Source organism: Odocoileus virginianus, chromosome 19 (genome assembly GCF_023699985.2).
Source record: "Odocoileus virginianus isolate 20LAN1187 ecotype Illinois chromosome 19, Ovbor_1.2, whole genome shotgun sequence".
NCBI lineage: Eukaryota > Metazoa > Chordata > Mammalia > Artiodactyla > Cervidae > Odocoileus > Odocoileus virginianus.
This window is the reverse complement of record NC_069692.1, coordinates 47,168,900-47,193,790: the sequence shown is the minus strand read 5'-3', so window position 1 is coordinate 47,193,790 and position 24,891 is coordinate 47,168,900. Positions and strand designations below refer to the sequence as shown.

At 39.0% G+C, this 24,891-nt stretch overlaps 1 protein-coding gene across 29 annotated transcripts in view; it reads left to right on the top strand.

The window, feature by feature from the left end:
• RIMS1 (regulating synaptic membrane exocytosis 1) overlaps positions 1-24,891 on the top strand; it is a 582,683-nt gene that overhangs the window by 95,102 nt on the left and 462,690 nt on the right. For 24 of the 29 annotated variants that reach the window (XM_070450170.1, XM_070450169.1, XM_070450172.1 and 21 more), the window contains exon 2: positions 7,879-7,959. The exons of 4 other annotated variants lie outside the window; for them this stretch is intronic. In XM_070450170.1, the coding sequence (XP_070306271.1) occupies positions 7,879-7,959 (81 nt within the window). Of the gene's footprint in view, positions 1-7,849; positions 7,960-24,891 lie in introns of all 29 variants that reach the window. One more of the 29 variants, XM_070450176.1, reaches the window with a different exon arrangement.

The window sequence follows — 24,891 nt, the reverse complement described above, 5'->3', positions numbered from 1 at the left end:
TGATTCTAGGAAGGTTTCCTCTGGCTGGAAATACCTTACCTCTTACTAGATAAGATTTTTTCCCCCTCTATTGAATGCACACAAGTCATTCTGGTGAATGCACACAGATTAATAAGTAGAAAAATGTCAGCAGGATGGTGTGTGGGGAATGGTAGCAGATATAAATTCATAGGTCAATGTAACACTTTGAGAATGGTGAATGGGGACAGAAACTGATTGTGTTAATAGGAAATATTAGCTTGGGTAAAAGGTTAATTGGGCATATTGCTGCCATGTTGGGAACAATATTAGGACCTTATAAAACCAAACCTGTTAGCATCCTGGAAACATGAGAGGTGATAAACAGGCAGATTTGAATGGTCCAGAAGACCACGGGCTTGATTTCTTACTTTCCTTCTTATTAGTCTTTGAGAAAATTGTTTTTCCCGACTTTAAAATCACCCATTAATCTCTGTAGCAAATCGATATCTTGTTATCACCTTTATTTTAGAATCCTATACTTTTTAGTCTGGTTTTGTAAATAAATTCCTGGCCTAGTTAAGGTGATTTAACTGCCCTTACCACTTACTGTGGAAACTGGCCAGCTGGGTTCCCTTTTCTTATAATTAAGAGCCTAACTTACCTGTCCTCATTGTCAATTTTAAAATAAAGGTCACTCTTATGTAGCTTCTGAGCGTTCCCTGAATGTACATCAGAGGTAGACCATACCCTTATGATCTGTGATTAGTACATCTGGCTTTTCAAAATAACAACATCCACTTTTCCCGTCTGGTGTAGAATTGTCACTGTTTCATCTTCATCTTACAAGTAGCAGTCATCACACTTCACTGCTAAGTAGACATGAATACACAATTTTTAAAATTCATTGTGTAAAATAATATTTTCAACTTTACCTCTTTCAGTATTAGTAAATGGAGATGAAAAGATCACTTTTGAAGACCTCCTTTGAAAAATATTTTTGAAGAGATTTTTATCAACCAAATTATATTTGTCTTGCAAGTAATTTTTAAATTTTTTTTCACTTTCTTGACTCTTTTTCTTATATAAGCTGTTTTTCTCTATATACAGGATGACCTACCTTGAGTTTTACATTCCCACTGGTCTCAAGGTCACTCTGCATTTCTAATTTAGCCAACCTGACACCTGCTGTCACCATTGTTCTGCTGGTATATTTGGAGAATATGGTCTTGGAATACTAGAATAATGTTTTAAGAACACTCAGCTATGTGAGATATCTGAATAGTTTCAATAATATACCTGTATCACGAAATCAGTTATATTGAAACATATCTGAGGATACTGTACTCTGTAGCTTCATGATTGATTTGTGTTAATTTTCATTCATCTTTTGAGTGTTAATGTTAGAAGGAGTCTTTGAATGATGGAAAAGACATTACCTTTTCCCAAACAAAACTTGATACACATCTTAGCTTCTTAAAATATTAACATTTGCCAGTTATCATTGGAAAATAAATTTAACCTCTTAGAGTTGTAATTATTTCATCTGTCAAATAAGGCAATCATATCTCCTTGCAGAGCATTGTGAAGATTAAATAGGATATTAACTGTATATCCTTGGACATTTTCAAAATAGATGACAATAGACAGAAGTTTTTTGTTATTTTCCTACACTGTTTACAAAAATTAAAAAAAGGGGGGGATTAATTTTCTCTCTTTACTATTAAGGAATTACCTCATGTACAATTATATTAAAGTGTTATTTGATAAAAGAGCAGGATACTAGATGTTAAATAGTGTCTCATTGTTTTGAAGCAACAATGTGATACTAAAGAGTCTTTTCCACAAAATTAATCATTTTTTTTCTGGTTTAGAAAAAGAATGAACCTTAGTCATGTCATATAAAAACAAATATAGTGGATTATTCAAATCATAAAATTTGTTGGTCATACATTAATTTATATTTTGCAGATATTTTCTATAAATATGCTTTAATCATGCAAAAAAGTATTACCTAAATCTATTTGTAAATAACTATCTTAGCATGTTAGTTACTCAAGCTGGAAATATGAAGCATTTTGCTTTATTCATTTAACAAATATGTAGTGAGTGACTATGATGTTCTATGTGACTATGCCCTGTTCTAGGCTCTGGGCCTTTGCCAGTGAACCAAACAGAGATCCTTCCTCTTGAGCAGCTGGTATTTCAAGCTGGGTTGAAGAGGAGAGGCAGATTTTAAAAGGCAACCCACTCCAGTATTCTTGCCTGGAGAATCCCATGGACAGAGGAGTCTGGCAGGATACAATCCATGGGGTTGCAAGAGTTGGACATGACTTAATGACTAGACCACCACCACCCTAGAGCAAGATGACTGAAGGGCACTGAAAGTCTGATGGGAGCAGACGGTACAGTAGGGAGGGAAGTTGAGCAGGAACCACCAAACACTGACGCTTGAGCCAAGACTGCAAAGAGGGGAGGGTTAGTTCCATACACATCAGGGAGGGAATGTTTGATACAAAGGTCCCAGTGTGTTTGAGAACCAGCAGCAAGGTCACTGCAGCTGGGGTAGCATGAGTGGGGTGTGGATGCTGGGGAGGAGATAGCAGGAGAAAATACTGGGAGTTACGTGAGGCCAGATGACACTCCAAGGACTCCTGCATTTTTGTGGGTAAACTGTGGCACCATTGCAGGATTTGGAGCAGAGGAGTAATGATTGATTTATCTTTCCAAAGGGTCTCTGCCAGCAGCCAGTGGGAAGTCTGATTCAGGAACCCAGTGAAAAGTAGCATTGACCCCATCGGGGTAGCCACAGGGGAAGAGGGGGGAATGGACAGATGCTGAAATGGACATATTTGAAAGGAGAATCAAATGTGATGGACTGGACACAGGTGTGAGAGGAGTGTCATTGAGACTAAAGCTTTCGGCCTGAACAACTAGAGAAAACATTTACAACCAGCCAAGATGGTGCTGGCCCTGGAGGGTCAGGTGTCTAAGAAAAGGTGGATTCCTACTGAAAGTGTTGATTTTGAGAAGCCTACTGGAAACCCACGCCAAAGTGTTGGGGAAGCAACTGGATGCCTGGAGTTAAGAAAGAATCAGGGTGGAGACAAGACGTTTGCACATGTTTTGGTACTTTTGCCTAATGTCTTATGTAAGAAGGGTCTCTGGTGCTGAATAGAAGGTTCAGAAGAAAGTGGCTGGTTACAGAGTCCTCTTCTTGCCTGTTTTTCCCTTATTCTGTGTGTCTGATCAGCGATCAGCAAATTAGATGTCATTGTAACTGACAAACTCTTGTGACAAATGCACACTAGTACAATCCTACCTGGGAGCAGGCACAGACACACTTTCCCCAGCCTTGTTTGAGTGTAATTGTTTCTATCACTGGAGGAGAAACCCCAGTAAAGTCCAGAACCACAAAAAATGGAGAGCGGAAATGCATACGTGTCCGCATCTGTGGTACAGCTCAGTGCTGTCACTAGACTCATGACCTTGTCATCAAGCTCAGTTGAGATAAAATTTCATAAAACAATAAGGGCTTTTTGTTTATTTGTTTGTTTTTTAGTTATTTTGCAGGGAAGGGGAGGGCAAAGTGGGGCTGGTGAGTGCAGGCACCAAAATGGAAACTCAAAAGAGAGAAAGTGATTATGTAAATTGTGCCTTTTGAAGGCATTGAGAATGTTTCATTCACATACTCTAAGTCTCTGGAAGCACATTTAGTTCCTGTTTGGGGAGATGAAAGCCTTGCCACAGCCTCATCTGCGGGCTTGCGGCAGGGTGAGTTTCTCTTGTGTGTACGATGCAGGGAAGAGTGGGCAGTTGGCAGTCGTTCAGCATTGATTGCAGTCATTCATAAAACCCAGCCGCGCGGAAGGCGGAGTCCGCGGGAGCTTCCCTGAGATGCTTACAGGATGCCTTATTTGCATAAATCCTCAGTGATGCTTGAGTGATAAGGGGTGCTCACAGGTACCGCCAAGATGGTGAGGGGTCCACCTTCCTTCCCAAGTAACTGAAGACTTTGCAGGAATCAGAGGTCACACCTCTTGGACTCTTGGTCTCTATCCACAGCTTTTCTGGAAAGTCGGCTTTGTGGCTTATCTGTGGCCTCTTTGTGTCTGGATGAAGGAGTAAATCATATGTAAGGAAGACCCTTGGGGCTTCCCAGGTGGTACTGGTGAAGAACCCTCCTGCCAATGCTGGAGACATAGGAGATGCAGGTTTGATCCCTGGGTCAGGAAGATCCCTTGGATGAGGGCATGGCAACCCACTCCAGTATTCTCATCGTCATGAACAAAGGAGCCTGGTGGGGGTCCCTAGAGCATCGCAGACAGTCTCACACACTGAAGGGCCTTAGCACACAGCAAAGGAAGACCCCTGATCACTGCAGTGTGCTGATCTATCACTGTGGTGTTTAAGTATGAGGGGTCCCTGTTATTGTGTTATGATTAACGCCTGGAGGATGGGAAGTGGTCGGCTGAACAGTTTCCATGCGTTACAACTGGCAACACCACTTGGGTTTATCCCTCAAACTGCAATAGAACAGACACAAGTACAGCTTTAAAGAAATGCTAATTCATTCAGGCTGACAAAAGTCTGAGGAGGCCGTTGTATTATTTTATGTTGCTTATTCTGAGTGTAGGGTTTTTTTTTCTTCTCCTCCTTCTCTAGAAGCAATTTCAGCTAAAAGAAGTCAGATTAGAAAATGTAGGAATACATGTTGGCATAGCTTAGTGCCCCCTCAAATTGATTGAATAACTAGCAAGCTGAAACTAATCATTTTCTCCCTGACAACAGATTCAACAGCTAACTGATTCACTCTAGACCTGAGATCAGGATATAAGTTAGTATGAAAAATCAGTTTTCGTATTTTGCTTTAAATAAAGTATATTAATTAAGTTAGTATATTTTAAATTAAGTACATTTAAATTCTAGCAACATTGTTTTTTAGTATTGATGTGTTTATTTTCATGGTCCAAAAAGAGCTTTAAATTTCAGAAATTCAAATGAGGTTTTTATGGGCCAAAGAACTAAACAGACATTTCTCCAAAGAAGACCTACAGATCTAATAAACACATGAAAAGATGCTCAACATCACTCATTATTAGAGATATGCAAATCAAAACCACAATGAGGTACCATCTCATGCCAGTCAGAATGAATGCCATCAAAAAGTCTACAAGCAATAAATGCTAGAGAGGGTGTGGAGAAAAGGGAACCTTCTTACACTGTTGGTGGGAATGCAAACTAGTACAGCCACTATGGAAAACAGTGTGGAGATTCCTTAAAAAACTGGAAATAGAACTGCCATATGACCCAGCAATCCCACTCCTGGGCATACACACTGAGGAAACCAGAATTGAAAGAGACACGTGTACCCCAATGTTCATCGCAGCACTGTTTATAATAGCCAGGACATGGAAGCAACCTAGATGCCCATCAGCAGACGAATGAATAAGAAAGCTGTGGTACATATACACTATGGAATGTTACTCAGCCATTAAAATGAATACATTTGAATCAATTCTAATGAGGTGGATGAAACTGGAGCCTATTATACAGAGTGAAGTAAGTCAGAAAGAAAAACACCAATACAGTATACTAATGCATATATATGAAATTTAGAAAGATGGTAACAATGACCCTATATGTGAGACAGCAAAAGAGACACAGAAGTATAGAATGGACTTTTGGACGCTGTGGGAGAAGGTGAGGGTGGGATGATTTGAGAGAATAGCATTGGAACATGTATATTATCATTTGTGAAACAGATCGCCAGTCCAGGTTGGATGCATGAGACAGGGTGCTCAGGGCTGGTGCCCTGGGATGACCCTGAGGGATGGGATGGAGAGGGAGGTGGGTGGGGGTTCAGGATGGGGAACACATGTACACCCATCGCGGATTTATGTCAATGTATGGAAAAAACCACTACAGTGTTGTAAAGTAACTAGACTCCAATTAAAATGAATTTTTAAAAAAAGATTCTATAGCATAGGCAGACAGATGAAATATGCCATTTACTATAGTTTTAAATCAAAACCACTGAATTCTCAAAATTAAATTAGAATTTTCTTACACAGACATGGTCTTTCATGCTGGCTAATAATCCACCTTTATTGGAGAAGAGTTTTTTAAAAACATATTGAAGGAAAACTCTAATTGAGTGGCAGATTTCTTTTTTTCCCAAAACTTTGCCTAAATACCTGAATTTTCAGGAGGGAAAAAAAAGAAGAAAGGAAATGAACTAAGACAGAAGGTTGCATATGGTTTCTCATACATATAATTCTTCAAGATTTTCTCCAAAGTTGGTGATATTTCCGATATTTTCACAAACCAATGCGTGTAAAGATTCAACATGCCATGTGGGCTATTTTTAGTTGAGTGAGAATTGCTAAAGATTTCCCAGTGCAGTGAAATGTAACTTTCTGTGCACTGTACTTGAGTAAGTTATATTAACATTTCAGAGCTCAGTAATACCCTGGGGTATTACTTCTCCCTGGCAACTGCCTTCTTGAATGTTCTCTGAACCTTCCTGCCAGAGTGTCCTTCTCCAATGACTGGTGATCAGTCCACTAAGAGTTTAGCGTTCACTCTAGATAGTTACCACATTTCTTTCCTTTGAGCCCAGGAGGGATGGCTTTGAAATGGCATCGTTTTCTTTTCTTGTCACATTATATATTGATTTCTAAGTCTTACTTGATCCTGTTTGGACTTAGCTCTGTGTGTGTGTGTGTGTGTGTGTGTGTGTGTGTGCACTCACGTTTCTGTGCAGTGTCCACGTCTGCCTGTATCATTTCTTTCAGAAGTGGAGAATTTTGCCATGCAGCTTTTAGCTCTGGGAAAGCAGTTTATCCGCCACTGCCTCACCACTGAGCCACCTCTTGAATAGCATGACTGGCCTTACAGGTAGTCAGATCTCCAAGTGCAGTCAAAAACACTGTCAAAGTTAAGAACCAGGTTCTTGTTTGAGAATCCCAAGTCCTATGTGGCTTGATTTAGCAGAGTCTAAGACTCAGGGTCTCAACTTTATAAACAGGGCTTCCCTATTCAAATCAAGGTTTGTTCAGGGCTTCTGAGGTGGAGGGATATCTGAGCCATCCAAGGACAGCCTCAAAGGGCTATGTTTTCTGGCTTATGCTCTGATTCTCTCCAGCGTTGCATTAAGTCCTGTTGACATCAGGTTAAGGGCACCTCCCCCTGCTGCCCTTTGCAGCTGTGACCCATTCTCTGCATTTATTTATTCTGTGATGGACAACTTAAGACCCAAAGACCTTTTCCTGCCTATTTTCACACTGTGCAGGCATCTTGCATATTTATTTTGCATACTTATGGAGACACACACACTTTATATATGTACATTTCCCTCTGACTCTTCCTCCTTTCTTAGCTTGAATGGATTTAGAACATGGGGGATGTCCTGAAACATTGCAGATCTCTGTTTTTTTTATTTCTCTTCTTTTTTCTTGCATAAAGGGAAAGATCTATGTGGTGATGAAGGGCATGAAACAAAAGTCCATGTCTTTCAGTAAGATAGCCAAGGCCACAGAAAGTCCTGCCTGTTTTTAACGTATCAGCGCAGCAGGGGCTCCTATGTTTACGCTTTCAGATGTCTTCATAGGGTGAAGCCAAAGTTTTCAGCAGCTTTGCTTCTATGGGGAAGTCTAATAAGGACCATTTTATTGGTACTAAACAGGAAATCCAATACTGAGGCCAGCACTGGCATGGAGTTCATCTGGGTGTAATTGAGCTCTTAGAAGCATGAGCTGAAGGCTCCTAACTCCCAGGGCTTCTCAGGGCCTCTAGGTTAATATGTAGGGGCTTGCAGACAGTTCCCTTAAACTTGTTTTCAGTACCGTGTTTAATTTCCAGATGTTTCTCCCCATTTTATAATTAATAGTGCGTTGTGCTGTCTATCATGCGCCCCAGGTGTGTGGTCAGGGACATGGTGAAGCCTGCTGCCTGCAAAGCCCCAAGAAATGTTGAGCACCAGCCCCACCCGCCTCCACCGTGAGTATGGCATTGGTTTCATTGACTGAAAATGTCGTCTGTAACACAGATCACTGGTTCCAGATGTATTAATTCACATTGCATGTGGGAGCGCAAGCTCTGGCTGCTCTGGGGTGTCTGGGGGTAAAAGGCTGCTACTGAATTAGATAAAACGATCTGGAAACACCTCTGTGTCTCAAGCATCTTCATTAAGTGATGTTTCTAATGCCTATGGGAAGCATGAAGCTAATGATGGGAAAGAAACACGTATTGGGGAGCTCTGTGCTATTAGAAACTCTGTAAGTTTTGGATTTAGAAAGTATGTGGGCTTGAGCCTGAGATCCTGGGGAAGTAATGAAAAGGTGCAGAGAGGGGATCCTTTCCTAAATGTGAAGAAGGGAAGTGCATGGCTCATTCATAACCACCTTCACACTGTGTCCTAGAAAGGTCAGGGACAATCAGAAAGAGGGATGGACCGTCAGTTTGTTCTTATTATTGTAACCTCAAGTGTGGATATTCCTGAAGCTTTAAATGGCCAAGCAAAAGGAATTAGAGGAGAAACCAAATAAGCAAACTCTGTGTTGCAAGTGTGGATTTCTGTAAGATGAAATGTAAAGAGCTTTAAAATTCTGCAGAGTGGCATAATCTATTCAATCTTCTGAATAAAATGATGCTCCTGGTAAGAAAAATTAAATATTTCCTTAAAATGTCTCAGCAGTGGTAATACTGTTAGCATAACCATTACAGCCAAGTAGTTACTCCTAGGGAAATGCCTCCTTCCAAGTTATTTTTGCAAAAGCCGTTGAAGAAATGTGTCTTAGGAGTGATTTTTCTATAGGTTTCCTTAGCTATCTGACAATTTTTTGAAGTAAAACCAAAATAAAGTAATAAGATTATCAAAAAGCTATGAAAAGAAAAGTAACTTTTTGTAATCCTTTTGCTGTGTCAAGTTTTATTCCCATTGGCAAAACTGAAATTAATAAAATGTTTAAATGCTTGCTTATATTTTGCATACACATGGTCACAAATACAAAATTATTTATGGTTTAAGATATAAAATTTGGGTAAATAAATTTCAAGAGGCTCCATAAATGAGTTATAGATTTTATCTATGTGTATTTGAAATATCATCTTCCACACTTGATCAGTACTTTTCAAGGAACACAAATAATTTTCTCCTAACTGTAGTAAAAATGGTTTATAATTGCATTGAAAAAAGTTTTAAGTTGGAAGAGCTGCTTCTTTTAATGATGTTGCCATTTTTTTATACACATGTTCTAGCCATAAATCCATTTTCTTGATGGTGGAACTTTTTTTGAAAATTCATGGAAAACTTATGATCCCCACTTTCCATCATATGTTCCAGGCATTAGAAAACAAGCAACTTTGGGGAAAGTTCTTTGAGGAATTAACATGAATTTTAAGATGTGTTATATTCCATATAATGAGGTCCCATTTTTGTTTGTACCACTTATTCCAGTGTCCACCTAAGATTGGAATTATCAGATAAGAAGCAGCAATTGACATCCTTGCCAAAGAGACTAATTATTTTTTCTTATTTTGCTTCTGCTTTCCGTGGACTCCTAGGAGTGGAAAGCTGTTGTAACTTACCATGAACCTAGTGGAACCTTCCTGGCAGCCTCTCTGAGTAGAGTGACTGAGAGTGGCTTTTGGGTTCTCCTTTCTGAGAATCTTTTTCTTCACTCCACACTTAACTAATTACGACAGTGGACCTCTCTTTAGGTGACTTGAAAAATTTAAAGTTTACAGTCCATTCCTCATTTCTACTGATTCTCTCTAGAGAGTGGTATTTGTAAGTCGAGCTCTCCATTTCCATATAAGTCCCTTTCTAGGTTGCTGTGAAAACAGTGACAGTAATTTGGGGGTGGGCAGGACACTAAGGATGGGCTTTAGCCTGTAGGCCAGTGTTTTTAAATATGTGCGTCACAACCTATCAGTGGGCCTGAAGATCAGTAAAAGCTAGTTTTTTAGTGTGGAGGTTGTGTTTACATTTTGATTGGACTAAAAGAGAATAGAAATGTAAGATGGCATCCTGGGTTACTATTGTAGGATGAGCTTAGATTTCTGTACATGATAACTGGATCAAAATAAAATTTAATAAACACTACATTTAGTTTTTAGCATGCACTGATGGATTTTAACTCGTCAGATTTTCATTATGTGTATGTATGTGTGTGTGTATAAGATACATATAGCTTACTTTGGCAGAAGTAAGAATGATGGCATATGAATAGGATGTGGGCAAAACTGAAGACAAGCAGATCAATTAAGGGACTATAGCAACTGTCCAGAGAAGGATGAGGTCTTGACCTACAGAAGTAGCAGAGGGTGTGGGAAGGAAACGTTTTAAGAGCTCAGTAAGAAAGAAGGTAAATGGGCAGTGCTTAGTTGTCAATTGAATATGGTTTGTAAGGAAAGAGTTTAGGGGGGCTGTTGTATCAGTGGTTGGGTGATTGAGCACGTCAGCAGCTGGCATGGGGAAAGAAAGGAAAGTAAAGCAGGCTAACCAGTAGGGTGGACAGTGAGGAGTTCAGATCATGATAGGATGATTTGGGGCACCTGTGCATTATCCAGGAGTCTATGTTCAAGAACGAGTTGGGTATATGAACCCAAGGCACTCAGCCGGAGAAGTAGATGACATCACCAAGTAACAGAGTGCCTGGGTAAAACCAGTGTTTAAGGAGTGGGTGAAAGAAGAGGCTCCCCTGACTCACCTGACAAATAATGGTCAAAGAGGTAGAAGAACCAGAAGCCAAGAGGGAGGCGTCATGGAGGGTGTCCCAGAGTAGCAAATGCTGCAAAAATTAATAATAATAATTCAAGAGATTAAAAAATTTTGGCCTCAGGGGTCATTAGTGACATTTGCTATAACACTTTTAATATCTAAGTAGGTGGAAATACTTTATTTGTATAGATGTAAGGGAAAAAAAATAGTCAGGAGGAGGAGATGGTGATTTTGCATGGTGAGCAGGAAAAGAGAGATTATTACTATGTGAATCAGTGGTAGAGTCACTATATTCAGGTCACTCAGTGCTTTCTGTTCTACAAGTCTAGGTCAATGGCTGCACATGTCAATATAACCTGTATTTTTATAATCATGTATGTAAACGGTCTGAAGATTCTTTTTTCAGTTATTATTAAAATGTCACTCAGTCTTATTTTAAGCATGCTGCCTAAGTTGTCATCACTTAATCAAAGTTCAGTTCAGTTCAGTCATTCAGTCCTGTCTGACTCTTCGCGACCCCATGGACTGCAGCATGCCAGGCTTCCCTGTCCATCACCAACTCCTGGAGCTTACTCAAACTCATGTCCATTGAGTTGGTGATGCCATCCAACCATCCCATCCTCTGCCGTCCCCTTCTTCTCCTGCCTTCAATCTTTCCCAGCATTAGGGTCTTTTCCAATGAGTCAGTTCTTCCCTTCAGATGGTCAAAGTACTGGAGCTTCAGCTTCAGCATCAGTCCCTCCAATGAATATTCAGGACTGATTTCCTTTAGGATGGACTGGTTGGATCTCCTTGCAGTCCAAGGGACTCTCAAGAGTCTTCTCCAACACCACAGTTCAAAAGCATCAATTCTTCATCACTCAGCTTTCTTTGTAGTCCAACTCTCACATCCATACATGGACTGCTGGAAAAACCATAGCATTAACTAGATGGACCTTCATTGGCAAAGTAATGTCTCTGCTTTTTAATATGCTGTCTAGTTTGGTCATAGCTTTTCTTTCAGAGCAGGCGTCTTTTAATTTCGTGGCTTTAGTTATTATCTGCAGTGATTTTGGAGCCCAAGAAAATAAAGTCTGGCACTGTTTCTATTGTCTCCCCAACTATTTGCCATGAAGTGATGGATCTTAGTTTTCTAAATGTTGATCAAAAACATTAGTGGAGTTAAACAAATTGAGTCTGATAGCTGCTATTCTTCAGGTATGAGATGCATAGATAAAGCCCTCTCAAGTTGGGGGCAACAGTTATATAATCCAATTAACTATTACTTCGTGATAACTGCAAGACTAGAAGTATGTCTATAAAAGAGAAAATGACCTATTCTCTTTGGGGTTGATGAGGCCAGAGAAGAGCGTTCAGAGCCTGAATTTAGAACAAAGTCTCCAGAATAAGGAGTTGATTGACTAGTGCCCCAAAGCATCAGGTTGTGGGTGGTGATTTGGAACATGTACTCATTGCTGGAGCCTGAGAGTGTGCAAGTGTGTGTATCTGTGTGTTGGTGAGTGAGTGTGCATGTGTGGGAGGGCGGGGTGAATGTGTCTGGGTGTTGTGGAGAGCTTTATAAAGACTTCAGGAGGTGCAGCACCAGTGTCTTTAAGGAAGAAGATGTTGGTCTAACTTGGAAAGGATAGTCTACACACTTGGTCTTGTCTTTGATTTTAGTTTTAATACAGTATTTTGAAAGTCGACCTAACAATGTGGGGTTTTTGAGTTTTTCAAAGTTATCGTGGATTTTAGAAGATGGACAGTTCTGCAGTCTACCAATCAGTTCCAGCTGTGGACGGAAGCAGGTCTAAGCAAGAGAGGCAGTGATAGGGCAGATTTGAGAATGTTTCCCGGGTGATTTAATTACAGCACAGTGATTCACTAGCTCTGATAATAGAGTCAGATGAAGAGGAAATAGTTCACTTTAGGTCAAGAGAGTAGATGGATGTGATCATAGCAAGAAGAGCTAATTTAGGCACTAGAACATGTTTAGATTTAGCTTTAGACATATGTGAAAATTGAAAGTGAACGTCGCTCAGTTGTGTCCAACTCTTTGCACCCCCATGGACCCCATGGAATTCTTCAGGCCAGAATATTGGAGTGGGTAGCCTTTCCCTTCTCCAGGGCATCTTCCCAACCCAGGTCTCCCAGATTACAGGCAGATTCTTTACCAGCTGAGCCACAAGGGAAGCCCAAGAATACTGGAGTGGGTAACCTATCCTTTCTCCAGCAAATCTTCCCAACCCTGGAATCAAACTCCGTTCTCCTGCTTTGCAGGCAGATTCTTTACCAACTGAGCTATCAGGGAAGTCCCCTTAGATGTATGTATTCGTGGCCAAAGAAATCTCTGGTTGAAACATGCAGAAGGCAGTTGGCTATTCATACCCCAAACTCAGGGGAGACTTATATAAGTTATACTAATTTGTGGATGATTATTTTATAATAAAACTATTAACACAAGTGAAATAGCACATAGATCTATACTCAGTATTTTGTAATAACCTGTAAGGGAAAAGAATCTGAACATAGTGATATATACACTTAAAACAACACACACACACAAACAAAATAATGTTATTTTCAAGTGTATGGCAAGGTGATTTAGTAAATTTAATTTCAAAGTTGTTTTACAGAGTATGATTTCTATAGGATTAATTTTATATATCTAAAAAGTGAATTTTAGGGGTAACTTCATTATTAAAATACTTGAGATTAAAAAACAGCATAAGCAGAAGCTGTCAGTTTGAAGGAAAAAGCAAGATGGAGAACATGATAGGAATTAAAGAGAAGAGGAATTCAGTAAATTATGCAAAATCAGGCAAGAGCAAACTTTCTCAGTTTTCCTGGAATTTTCCATGTTTTAGTGCTGAAAGTCTCATGTCTTGGGAACCCCCTCAGCCCTGAGAAAACTGGAAAGATTGGCATCATTAGAACTGGTAAATTTGGAATGTGAAAGTAGAGACTTAGAAAAAGAATTTATAGCCAAGGGATAACCATGTTTAGACAAACAATTTTTACAGTACTGTGGACAGTGACATGTTCAACAATAACTTGAATTCAGGGAGGTACATCCATCATACTTCAGCTCAGTCTTTTCAGTTTTCCTTTGTTTTGTTGGTGGTTGCCTGCTTTTAAAAATAAAAGAAAAAATATATAAATAAATGCTGTACTTGTAGTTCACCTTTTCAAAGGGTAAAAGTTAGTGTTCTTGTTCAGTTGTTCAGTCACTCAGTCCTGCCCAATTCTTTGCGACTCCATGTACTGCAGCATGCCAGGCTTCCCTGTCCTTCACCATCTTCCAGAGCTTGCTCAAACTCATATCCATTGAGTCGGTGATGCCATCTAACCATCTTGTCCTCTGTCATCCCCATCTTCTCCCGCCTTCAATCTTTCCCAACATCAGGGTCTTTCCCAGTGAGTCGGCTCTTCGAGTCAGGTAGTCAAAGTACTCAAGCTTCAGCTTCAGCATCAGTCCTTCCAATGAATATTCAGGGTTGATTTCCTTTAGGATTGACTGGTTTAATTGCCTTGCAGTCCAAGGGACTCTCAAGAGTCTTCTCCAGCAACACAGTTTGAAGGCATCAATTCTTTGGTGCTCAACCTTTTTCATTGTCCAGCTCTCACATCCATATATGACTACTGGAACAATCATAGCTTTCATTATAAGGACTTTTGTTGGCAAAGAAATGTCTGCTTCTCAATATGCTGTCTAGGTTTGTCATTGCTTTTCTTCTAAGGAGCAAATGTCTTTTAATTTCATGGCTGCAGTCACCATCTGCAGTGATTTGGGAGCCCAAGAAAATAAAGTCTGGCACTGTTTCCATTGTTCCCCTTTCTATTTGCCATGAAGCAATGAGACCAGATGCAATGATCTTCATTTTCGAACAGTGAGTTTTAAGCCAGATTTTTCACTTTCCTTTTTCATGTTCATCAGGAGGCTCTTTAGTTTCTCTTCATTTTCTTTCATAAGAGTGATGTCATCTGCATATCTGAGACTACTGATACTTCTCCCCACAGTCTTGATTCCAGCTTGTCCTTCATCCAGCTCAGCATTTTGCATGATGTACTTTGCATATAAGTTAAATAAGCACAGTGACAGTATACAGCCTTGATGTACTCCTTTCCCAATTCAGAACCAGTCCACTGTTCCATATCCAGTTCTAACTGTTTGCTTCTTGTCCTGCATATAGATTTCTCAGGAGGCAAGTCAGGTGGTCTGGTATTCCCATCTCTTTAAGAATTTTCCATAGCTTGTTGTGGTCTTCACAGTCAAAGGCTTTAGAGTAGTCAATGAAGTAGAAGTAGACATTTTTCTGGAATTCTCTAGCTTTTTCTATGATCCAATGGATATTGGCAATTTGGTTTCTGGTTCCTCTGCCTTTTGTAAATCCAGCTTGTAAATCTGGAAGTTCTCGGTTCACATACTGTTGAAGCTCAGCTTGAGGAATTTTGAGCATTACTTTGCTAGCATGTGAAATGAGTGCAAAAAACTTAGTAGTTTTTACAAAATTGTGCAACTGTCTCCACTATGCAGTTTTGAAACACTGCTGGATTATTCCAAAAAGAAAGATAATATTCATTAGAATTATCCCTATTCCCCTCAAAACTGAGCTTCTAAAAGCCACTAATCTACTTTCCATCTCTATGGATTCACCTATTCTGGATATTTAGTATAAATCAAATCACATAACATGTGATTATTAAGCTCTGATTTTTATAACTTGGTTTAACTTAGCATATTTCCAAGATTCATTCATGTTCTAGCATTTATAAGTACTTCATTTCTTTTACTGCCATATAGTATTGCATTATACCACTTGTACAGTGGAACATATGCACCACTCTTGTTCTGTATTTGAATTGTTTCCAATTTTTTTATGCTGTATAAAGTGACCCTTAACATTTATGTACAAGTTTTTGCGTGAACATATGTTCTTACTTCTCTTAAGTATAAACCTAAGACTGAAATTTCTGGGTCATTTGGCAACTGTATGTTTACATTTTTTAAGAATTGTCAAGCTGTGTTTGAAAATAGCTGCAGCATTTTACATTTCTACCAGCAATATAAGAGGGTTCCAATTTCTCTACATCCTTGTCAACACTTGTTATTGTCAGTCTTTTTAGTTATAGCCATCTTTGCAAGTGTGATGTGTGTGGAGGGTTATCTTTTTGCAGTTTTGATTTGTGTTTCCCTAATCAATAATGATGTTTAACATCTTTTCACATGCTCATTGGCTATTTGTATCCTTTCTTTGGAAAAATATAGATCAAATCTTTTGTCCATTTTTGATTGGATTATTTGTCTTTATTGTTTAATCTATATATATGTGTGCATATATAGGTGCATTTATATATATGTGTGTGTGTATATATATATATATGAAAGTGAAAGTTGCTTAATCATGTCTGATTCTTTGCTACCCCATGGACTATATAGTCCATGGAATTCTCCAGGCCAGAATACTGGAATGGGTAGCCCTTCCCTTTTCCAGAGGATCTTCCCATCCCAGGGATTGAACCCAGGTCTCACGCATTGCAGGCGGATTCTTTACCCTTTGAGCCACAAGGGAAGCCCAAGAATACTGGAGTAGGTAGCCTATCCCTTCTCCAGTGGATCTACCCAGCCCAGGAATCGAACCAGAGTCTTCTGTATTGCAGGCAGATTCTTCACCAACTGAGCTATCAGGGAAGCCATGCCCCTGATATTATATATATATAATGTGTGTGTATATATATATATATATGTATATATATATATATATGATATATGATATATATATAATGGATATACATCCATTATATATATAATTGATACTACATTCTTGGCGGATAAATGATTTACAAATACTTCCCCTCATTTAGTGAGTTGTCTTTTTATTTTCTTATAACTTGAGGCACAAGTTTTAATTTTGATGAAGTTGAATAGTTCTATTTTCCATTGATTACTTGTAATTTTGGTGTTGTATTTAAGGACCTCTTGTCAAATTCATGGTCATAAAGATATGCACCTAGGTTTTCTTTTAAGAATTTTATACTTTTTGTTCCTACATATATGTCTTTGATCCATTTGGGATTATTTTTTGCATATGGTGGGAGGTAAGGACCCAGTTTCCCCTGTGGACATCTAGTTGTCAAAATGTGGTGATCACAGACAAACATCTTGCTTCTGATACTAGAAGGAAAGCTTTCAGTCTCTACTGATTAAATATGATTAAATTTGGTGTTAATTGTGGGGTTTCAATTCATATTCTTTGTCAGGTTTAGCAAGTTTCATTCTAAGTTTTGTTTGTTGAGTGTTCATATCTTGAAAGAATATTGAATTTTCTCAAATGCTTTTCCTGCATCTACTGAGATAATAATGTGTTTTTTGAACCTTATTCTATTAATATGGTATAATGCCTTGATTTATTTTCACATTTAAACCCTCTTACATTCCTGTGATAAATCCCACTTGTTTATCTATTTGTTGCTTTGATTTGCTAAAATTTCTGATAATTTTTATGTATGTATATATAAGTGATATTGGTCTACTGTAATGCCTTTGTATGATTTTAGTATCAGGATAATACTGTACTCATAGAATGAATTGGGAAGTATTCCCTAGTATTCTATCTAAAGGAGAAGGTTGTGAAATATTACTATATTTTTTTCTTCAAATGTTTGGTAGACTTCACCAGTGAAGCCATCGTCTTTTCTTTGTAGTAAGTTTTTTTCTTACTAAGTTCGTTTTGTTTAAATAGTTGTAACACTTTTATATGAATATATATGTATGTTTAGGCAAGTGTATCATGTGAAATCCCTGCATCTTTAGAACAACTCACATTCAAAAGTCAGTTCTATTTAACTCTTGAACCATTCTTGATTTGTGGTTATTGACACCTTGGTTTCCATTTCCCACAAAATAAACTTAATTCTCTCTCTCTCTCTCTCTCTCTCTCTCTGTGAGACTAACTGAATCATATAAAAATTATCAGTGTAACCTCAGAGTCTGGGATCAATGTAGTTAAAGACCAATCAGAAAGAAATTTAGTGCTAAAAGAGCTTGAAGATATGTTATTAAATATTGTTGAGATTCTTTGGTTTGAGTTTATCTGATTACCATTGGAAAAATTGAGAAACTGATATTGATATAGCATTTATTTTTACTTATTTTTCTTTTGTTTTGCTAGTTAGATGTTTGTAAGTCCTGTAATTAAATATCAGTCTCATTCATCTAACAAAAAATGAATTTAGGTTCTGGATAAAAAATTCAAATCATTTAGTCTCAGGATTTTACTTGGCCGCTCTCTCTCTGTCCTCTTCACTTCCTCCTTCCCAGAAATGGTCTTCCTGTGCCATGGGAACTCACATTCTGAACTGGATCATCGGGTACATCTGCGTTGAGGCTTTTGACATAGACATGTGTGCCACACACACTCTGTTCTTTTCCCTTCTCACAGCTTCAGATGAATCAGCCTTGAATTGACAGGGAGCCTGCATCCAAATTTTTCTTTTGATAGTCATACTTTTTCAGATATCAGGGGCATGGATTTTTTCAGCAACAACAATCTTCCTTCAGATTTGGTTACAACACAGGGATTTCTGAGGACTAACATGTATGGAACTAGAATGAATTTAATAATCATGGAAATGTGCCATCTTATAGTAAACTTAGTTTTAAAATAGTCTACCATAAGGACCAAAATATGATTGCAAAATACCTATTAGTATATTTACTTTTCCCATAACACTACAGGAAATCTACATGTATGTTTATACTTGAACATATGTTTTTTCATTAAAATCACATATGTAACACCAAAATTATATATCATAATAGGTAACAGATCAAACAGAAGTGTCTTTGAGGTTGTAAACATTTGGACAACAACCTTTGTCCTTGTGTGACTGTGCTCTTAAGGTCTGCTCACCACATGTGGTCTTTAGGTTCTGAGTACTGATGCCCATAACTTTGTGTCTTGCTGTAGTAACAGATGGCAGAAGGTCCATGGATAACACAGAAAACTGGGCAACCCACTGGCAGACCATCACCACCTCTGTCATAAATCCAAGGATTCTTCTGCATAGCCTAGGAGAGATGCCATGGGTGCTGCAGTCGAGCCTGCTTTTCCCTGATTTCCCTGATCTTGACCCTCAGCTCCTGAACCTCCTGCTGTTCTGTGCTCCTGATGTTCTGCAGATTTTACACCCAGTCTTTTCCAAAGTCTCCTGAGTTCTGAACTCAGCCTGGCTGAGGTCTAGTTCTTCAGTGAGAACCTGTCAAATCAGCTTTGGGAAGGTAGCATTGAGCAAAGGGGGTTTGAAGGTCTAAAGTTGGTTGGAAGAGTGTGAGATGGGGAAGCAGTGCGCCGCTGGCTCTGCAGTGAATCTGGCTAGTCCTGCCTTCCACAAATATTTATTTACTCTGTGCCATATGCAGAGCCTGGCACCCGGCAGTGGAGGTGATGATGAACAAAGCAGAGTCTTGATAGAACTTGGTGTGTGGAGGAGAAGATCTAAACAACAAAATAAAATACGTGATAAAAACTCTTCCTTTTAATCCAGAGCCTAAACCAAGTGCAGGGATAGAGACCACACAAGAGAAGCTGTCCAGGGAGCAGACTAAAGTAAGACTTGGGAAGAGATGACATTTAAGGAGAGACTGGAAAGATAAGAAGTTGGCATGGAGAAAAGTCAGTGGAATGGAATTCTAGGCACAGAGGATGCTACATGCAGTGGACCTTATAAGGAAATTTGTGTATTGGGGCTGGAAAACTAAGAGAAAGACAGAGAAAAGTGAGGAGGAGGCGGGCAGTGGAGGAGATAAGCAAGGTTCCACCCCAAAGGCTTTTCAGGTTTTTGGGTTTTATGTAATACTGTGATCAATCCCTCGAGGCCTTCCAAAGAAGGGAGAATCATGATCCAATGTGGTGTGGCCAGTGGGTAGGAAGAAGATGAGGGACTTTGGGAGGCAGTTGGGGTGGTTTGGACTCTGCTGGTGGCCAGAGATGTGGAGGAAATAGAATTCAGTGAAGTTTAGTGGCATTTAAGGAAATTTTTTAAGCAATGAAGGAGAAATTTCTGGTGAGAACTGGAGGGAGGGGACTTCAGTTCATGTTTGTAATCCCCAATATGCTTGATCAGTCCTCTGTTCATTAAATGCATAATGTGTGGGAACATTTTCTCATAAAGTCTTAAGCACTCTATTATATATCTCCAATTTATCTTCAATGGCTTATATAAGTGACAAATTTAGAAATCTCACTTTATCACTTTAGGTAAATTTGCATAGAACTTCAAGTATTGAAGGTTAAAAATAGTGAAAAGTAAAACTGAGTATAATTGAAACGTGATCAGACTTTACCATTTTAAATAAATTTGTTTTTCATGATTTTTTCACTCTAATATTCTGTTGGGATAGATTTAATAATTTTGTAGGGTTTGCATGCACTAGAGGAAATGAATGTTTAAAAATATATACTCCTTATAAAAATAATAATCTTTTTCTGAAAGGTGTCTCATTTTTCTGAGTAAAATTCAGCCAAGAAGAAAAAGAGCATGTTTTCATTTGCTAATAATCTTTTAGCTATATATTTTATTATGAATGAATGTATTATTCAGAGGCAAGCAGCTATTTCTGGACTTCTCTTAGCTACCTGTTTACATCAAAATGTGATGAGTTTTATTATTTTCCTGGGTTCATTTCTTTTCTTATACTATAAAAGATGTTCAATGTTATAGTCTATAGTTCTATTACCAAACATAGTAGGAATCGTATTGAGCAAGTGATAATAGAAAAAAGTTTCAAATAAAAAACATGTTTTTTTGTCTTTTAGAATAAGTCAGAACAGCCAGTAACTTGAAAATAGAGAGTACTGGGAACACTGACATTTCCAATTCATGGTTATAATTAGGAAGTGACAGAATTTTTTTTTAATTGTGTGGCTTTTATAGACTTCATTCTCTTTGTATGATTTGCTAGTTTCTGCAAGTCATTCTGTGCCAGTTTACAAAGTCTTACAAAGCTCCTCTTTCTGATGTAGCTATTTTAATTTTGTGTTTATCTCTGTCTGAGTTCTCAGAGGAGAAGATGCCTCCTTCAACTTCCTAGTATTAAAAGAGTTTAATTCTTTAGGAATAGAGCTGTAGTACTTTTATATGTAACAGTTATATTTGGTGGAACTTTACTAGGCATTGATTGCTCTCACCAATTATCCCTTGTTAACTGAACTAGGTCCTCTTTTAATGATGCTCTGAGCAGTACCTTAAGCTGGGGACCAGCCGCGAGCAGTGGATTTTCCTACTTTCCACTTTCTTTAACTGAGTGATATATGTCCATAAGAACAAAGAATTACTTTTAAAAGATGCCCATGTCCAGAAGAAACTAAGGTTGTACAAACTCCAGCAAACCTTTGAGTTCACTTAATGTCAGCTTTACCTTGAGCCACATGTGGGCAATGAACAAGCTTGGAGGATATGTGGATTTGGTCTGCATATGGCAGACATCACATGGACCTGGGAAGTGCCTTCCTCTGGTTACTCAGCAGGAGAGGGGCAGGTCTAGGTCTAGAATTCATGTCTTCTGAGTTCATAGTAGAAGATGGATCCAAATTATGCAATTAATCCACATTATTAGCAAGGAGAAGAATTTTGCTGTTCTTCAGGGAATAATAAATAAATTCTAGCTTTAAGGCTTCAAGCTGTGTATTTTTTAATCCTTGCTCTGGTGTTCATTTGCTAGATGATGGTGGCCCAGTTATTTTAACTTCCTAAATACTTAGTTTTCTCATCTGGAAGATAGGAAGAAAATAGTTTATAGTTATCTCATTGGGAGCTTTTGAGGATGAAATGAGATAAAATGTAAGAGTTGTATATAAAGTACCACAAAAATATTATTCTATGAAAGCAGACATCAATAGACATCAATAATCTTTACATTATTTTTTACTTCATCCATTTAACAACTATTTGCCAAGTCATTACAGTGTGCTATACTGACACATTTTGAAAAAAAAAAATTATATATATATATATATATATATTGTTTTTTTTTTTTTGAAAATTCAGTCAAAACATAGACTATCTTTTCTTACCTATAACTGTTTCTTCTTGAAAAGAGTGATGTAAAAAGCATACACCCATCTCATGCTACCTCATCATGTGTATCAAATATTCCTTCCTATGCATGGATAGGGAGGCCAGGAAATGTGTATCTGGATCATTTGCCCAAGCTATCCTGATCTAGTCTCTTGATTTAAAACCACTGGTATGTACCACTGAGATGCTCAATAAAAATGAACATTAGCTGAGATAAGTGATCATTCATAATTCTAAATTAATGTGAATATCACTAAATTGCACTTCTCTAAAATTCACATAGAGAGGAAATAAATACTGGCAGCATTATTATTAGAAAGTCACTGTGCCTTGGGGCTAGCCTTGTTACTCTGTGAATCACTGCTATTTTCTCTACTCTTCTATGGAGTCTTTTGTCTGGGACAAGAATGCTCTGCCTGTGCCAAGAAAATAGATGGTCGTTGTGCAAAAACAGGGATCTTATAGCCAAAGGAGAATTTGTACCCATGGCTACTTCTCCTGGTATTAGAAGGAAGGTATTAAATAAAAGGAAGAGATTATTTCCAGTTCCTTGGCAATCTATGCGGCAAATGAATGTTTATTTAGTGAGAAATGATTTAGGTAGATAAATGAATGCATTCATCTATTATGCATGTAACAAATATTAAACCTTGTGGATGTGTCTAGCTCTTTAATGACTTCAGATAGCATCACTAGTGATCTATAATTGAGGTCGTTGGTAGACAAATTCAGAACATGGCAGGCTGAAGCAGACCTCTAAGTCTTATTTAACTCTAGGTAATGTTAAATAAGATTTCCATCAGTTCAGATGACCCAAATATGTAGCATCTATTGTGACATTTATTCATTAATTTTTACTCATTCATTCAACAAATACTAGAGACTTATAAAGCTATTAAGAAGATGTAACTTAGTTAAGCTGACAGACAGGTAAACAAATAATTAGAATAAAGTATAAGGATGAGGCTAGGAAAAGGCTTAGAGGTTCCTATGAGAGCAAAGAGGAATCTAGCTCAAAATGGGAGGTGAGGAAAAATTGTTAGAGCCAGTCAGATTTAATCATGATTACATTAATATTTAATTATATGCTGTCTGATATGTACCCATGTTCAAGGGCAGAGAAGCCCCAGCAAGACGGTAGGCACTGGAACAGCAGTTGTGCGGTGCTGGAGTGACTTTGAAGAGACACCCCACATCCAAGGGCAAATGAAAAGCCCCAGCAAGATGGTAGGAGGGGCGAAATCGGACTTAAAATCAAACCCCATACCCACCAGAGACGCTCAGAGGGCTCAAACATACCTCGTGTGCACCAGGACCCAGAGACCCCACGGAGACTTAGATCTGTGCTTGGGTGTCTCCTGTGGAGGCACAGGTGGGTCAGCAGCGGCCCGCCGCAGGGGCAGGGGCCTGGGTGCAGCAGACCTGGGCATGGCATGAGCCCTCTTGGGGGAGGTCGCCATTAACCCCACCAGAGAGCTGCCAGAACTTACACAAGACTGGGAAGCAGGGTCTTGGAGGCACAGACAGAACCTTGTGTACCAGGACCCAGGAGAAGACCAGTGACTGCACCAGAGACCGACCCAGGCTTGCCCGGGAGTGTCCAGGAGTCTCTGGCGGAGGCCTGGGTCCATGGTGGCCTGCTGCAGGGTTGGGGGAACTGAGTGTGACAGAGCCTGCGTGGGACCTTTTGCCATTATCTTCATTGCCTCCACCATAGTTTGGCCTTAGGTCAAATAATAGGGAAAGAACACAGCCCCACCCATCAACAGAAAATTGGATTAAAGATTTACTGAGCATGGTCCCGCCCATCAGAATAAGACCCATTTTCCCCCTCAGTCAGCTTTCCCATCAGGAAGCTTCCATAAGCCTCTTATCCTCCATCAGAGGGCAGACAGACTGAAAACCACAATCACAGAAAACTAACCAATCTGATCACATGGACCACAGCCTTGTCTAACTCAAAGAAACTATGAGCTATGTCTTGTAGGGCCACCCAATATGGACAGGTCATGGTGGAGAATTCTGACAAAACGTGGTCCACCAGAGAAGGAAATGGCAAACCACTTCAGTATTCTTGCCTTGAGAACCCCATGAACAGTATGAAAAGGGAAAAAGGACACTGAAAGATGAACTCCCCAGGTCAGTCGGTGCCCAATATGCTACTGGAGATCAGTGGAGAAATAACTCCAGAAAGAATGAAGGGATGGAGCCAAAGCAAAAACAATACCCAGTTGTGGATGTGACTGATGATAGAAGTAAGGTCTGATGCTGTAAGAGCAATATTGCATAGGAATGTTAGGACCTAACCTGGAATGTTAGGTCCATGAATCAAGGCAAATTGGAAGTGGTCAAACAGGAGATGGCAAGAGTGAACATCGACATTTTAGCAATCAGCTAAGTAAAATGGATTGGAATGGGTGAATTTATATCAGATGGCCATTATATCGACTACTGTGGGCAAGAATCCCTTAGAAGAAATGGAGTAGCCATCATAGTCAAGAAGAGTCCAAAATGCAGTGTTTGGATACAATCTCAAAACATGACAGAATGATCTCTGTTCATTTCCAAGGCAAACCATTCAGTATTACAGTAATCCAAGTCTATGTCCCAACCAGTAATGCTGAAGAAGCTGAAGTTAAATGGTTCTATGAAGACCTACAAGACCTTCTAGAACTAACACCCAAAAAAGATGTCCTTTTCATTATAGGGGACTGGAATGCAAAAGTAGGAAGTCAAGAAATACCTGGAGTAACAGGCAAATTTGGCCTTGGAGTACGGAATGAAGGAGGGCAAAGGCTAACAGAGTTTTGCCAAAAGAATGCACTGGTCATAGCAAACACCCTCTTCGAACAGCACAAGAGAAGATTCTACACATGGACATTACCAGACGGCTAATACCAAAATCAGATTGACTATATTCTTTGCAGCCAAAGATGGAGAAGCTCTATACAGTCAGCAAAAACAAGACTGGAAGCTGACTGTGGCTCAGATCATGAACACCTTATTGCCAAGTTCAGATTTAAATTGAAGAAGGTAGGGAAAACCACTAGGTTATGACCTAAATCAAATCCCTTATGATTATACACTGGAAGTGACAAATAGATTTAAGGGGTTAGATCTGATAGACAGAGTGCCTAAACAACTATGGA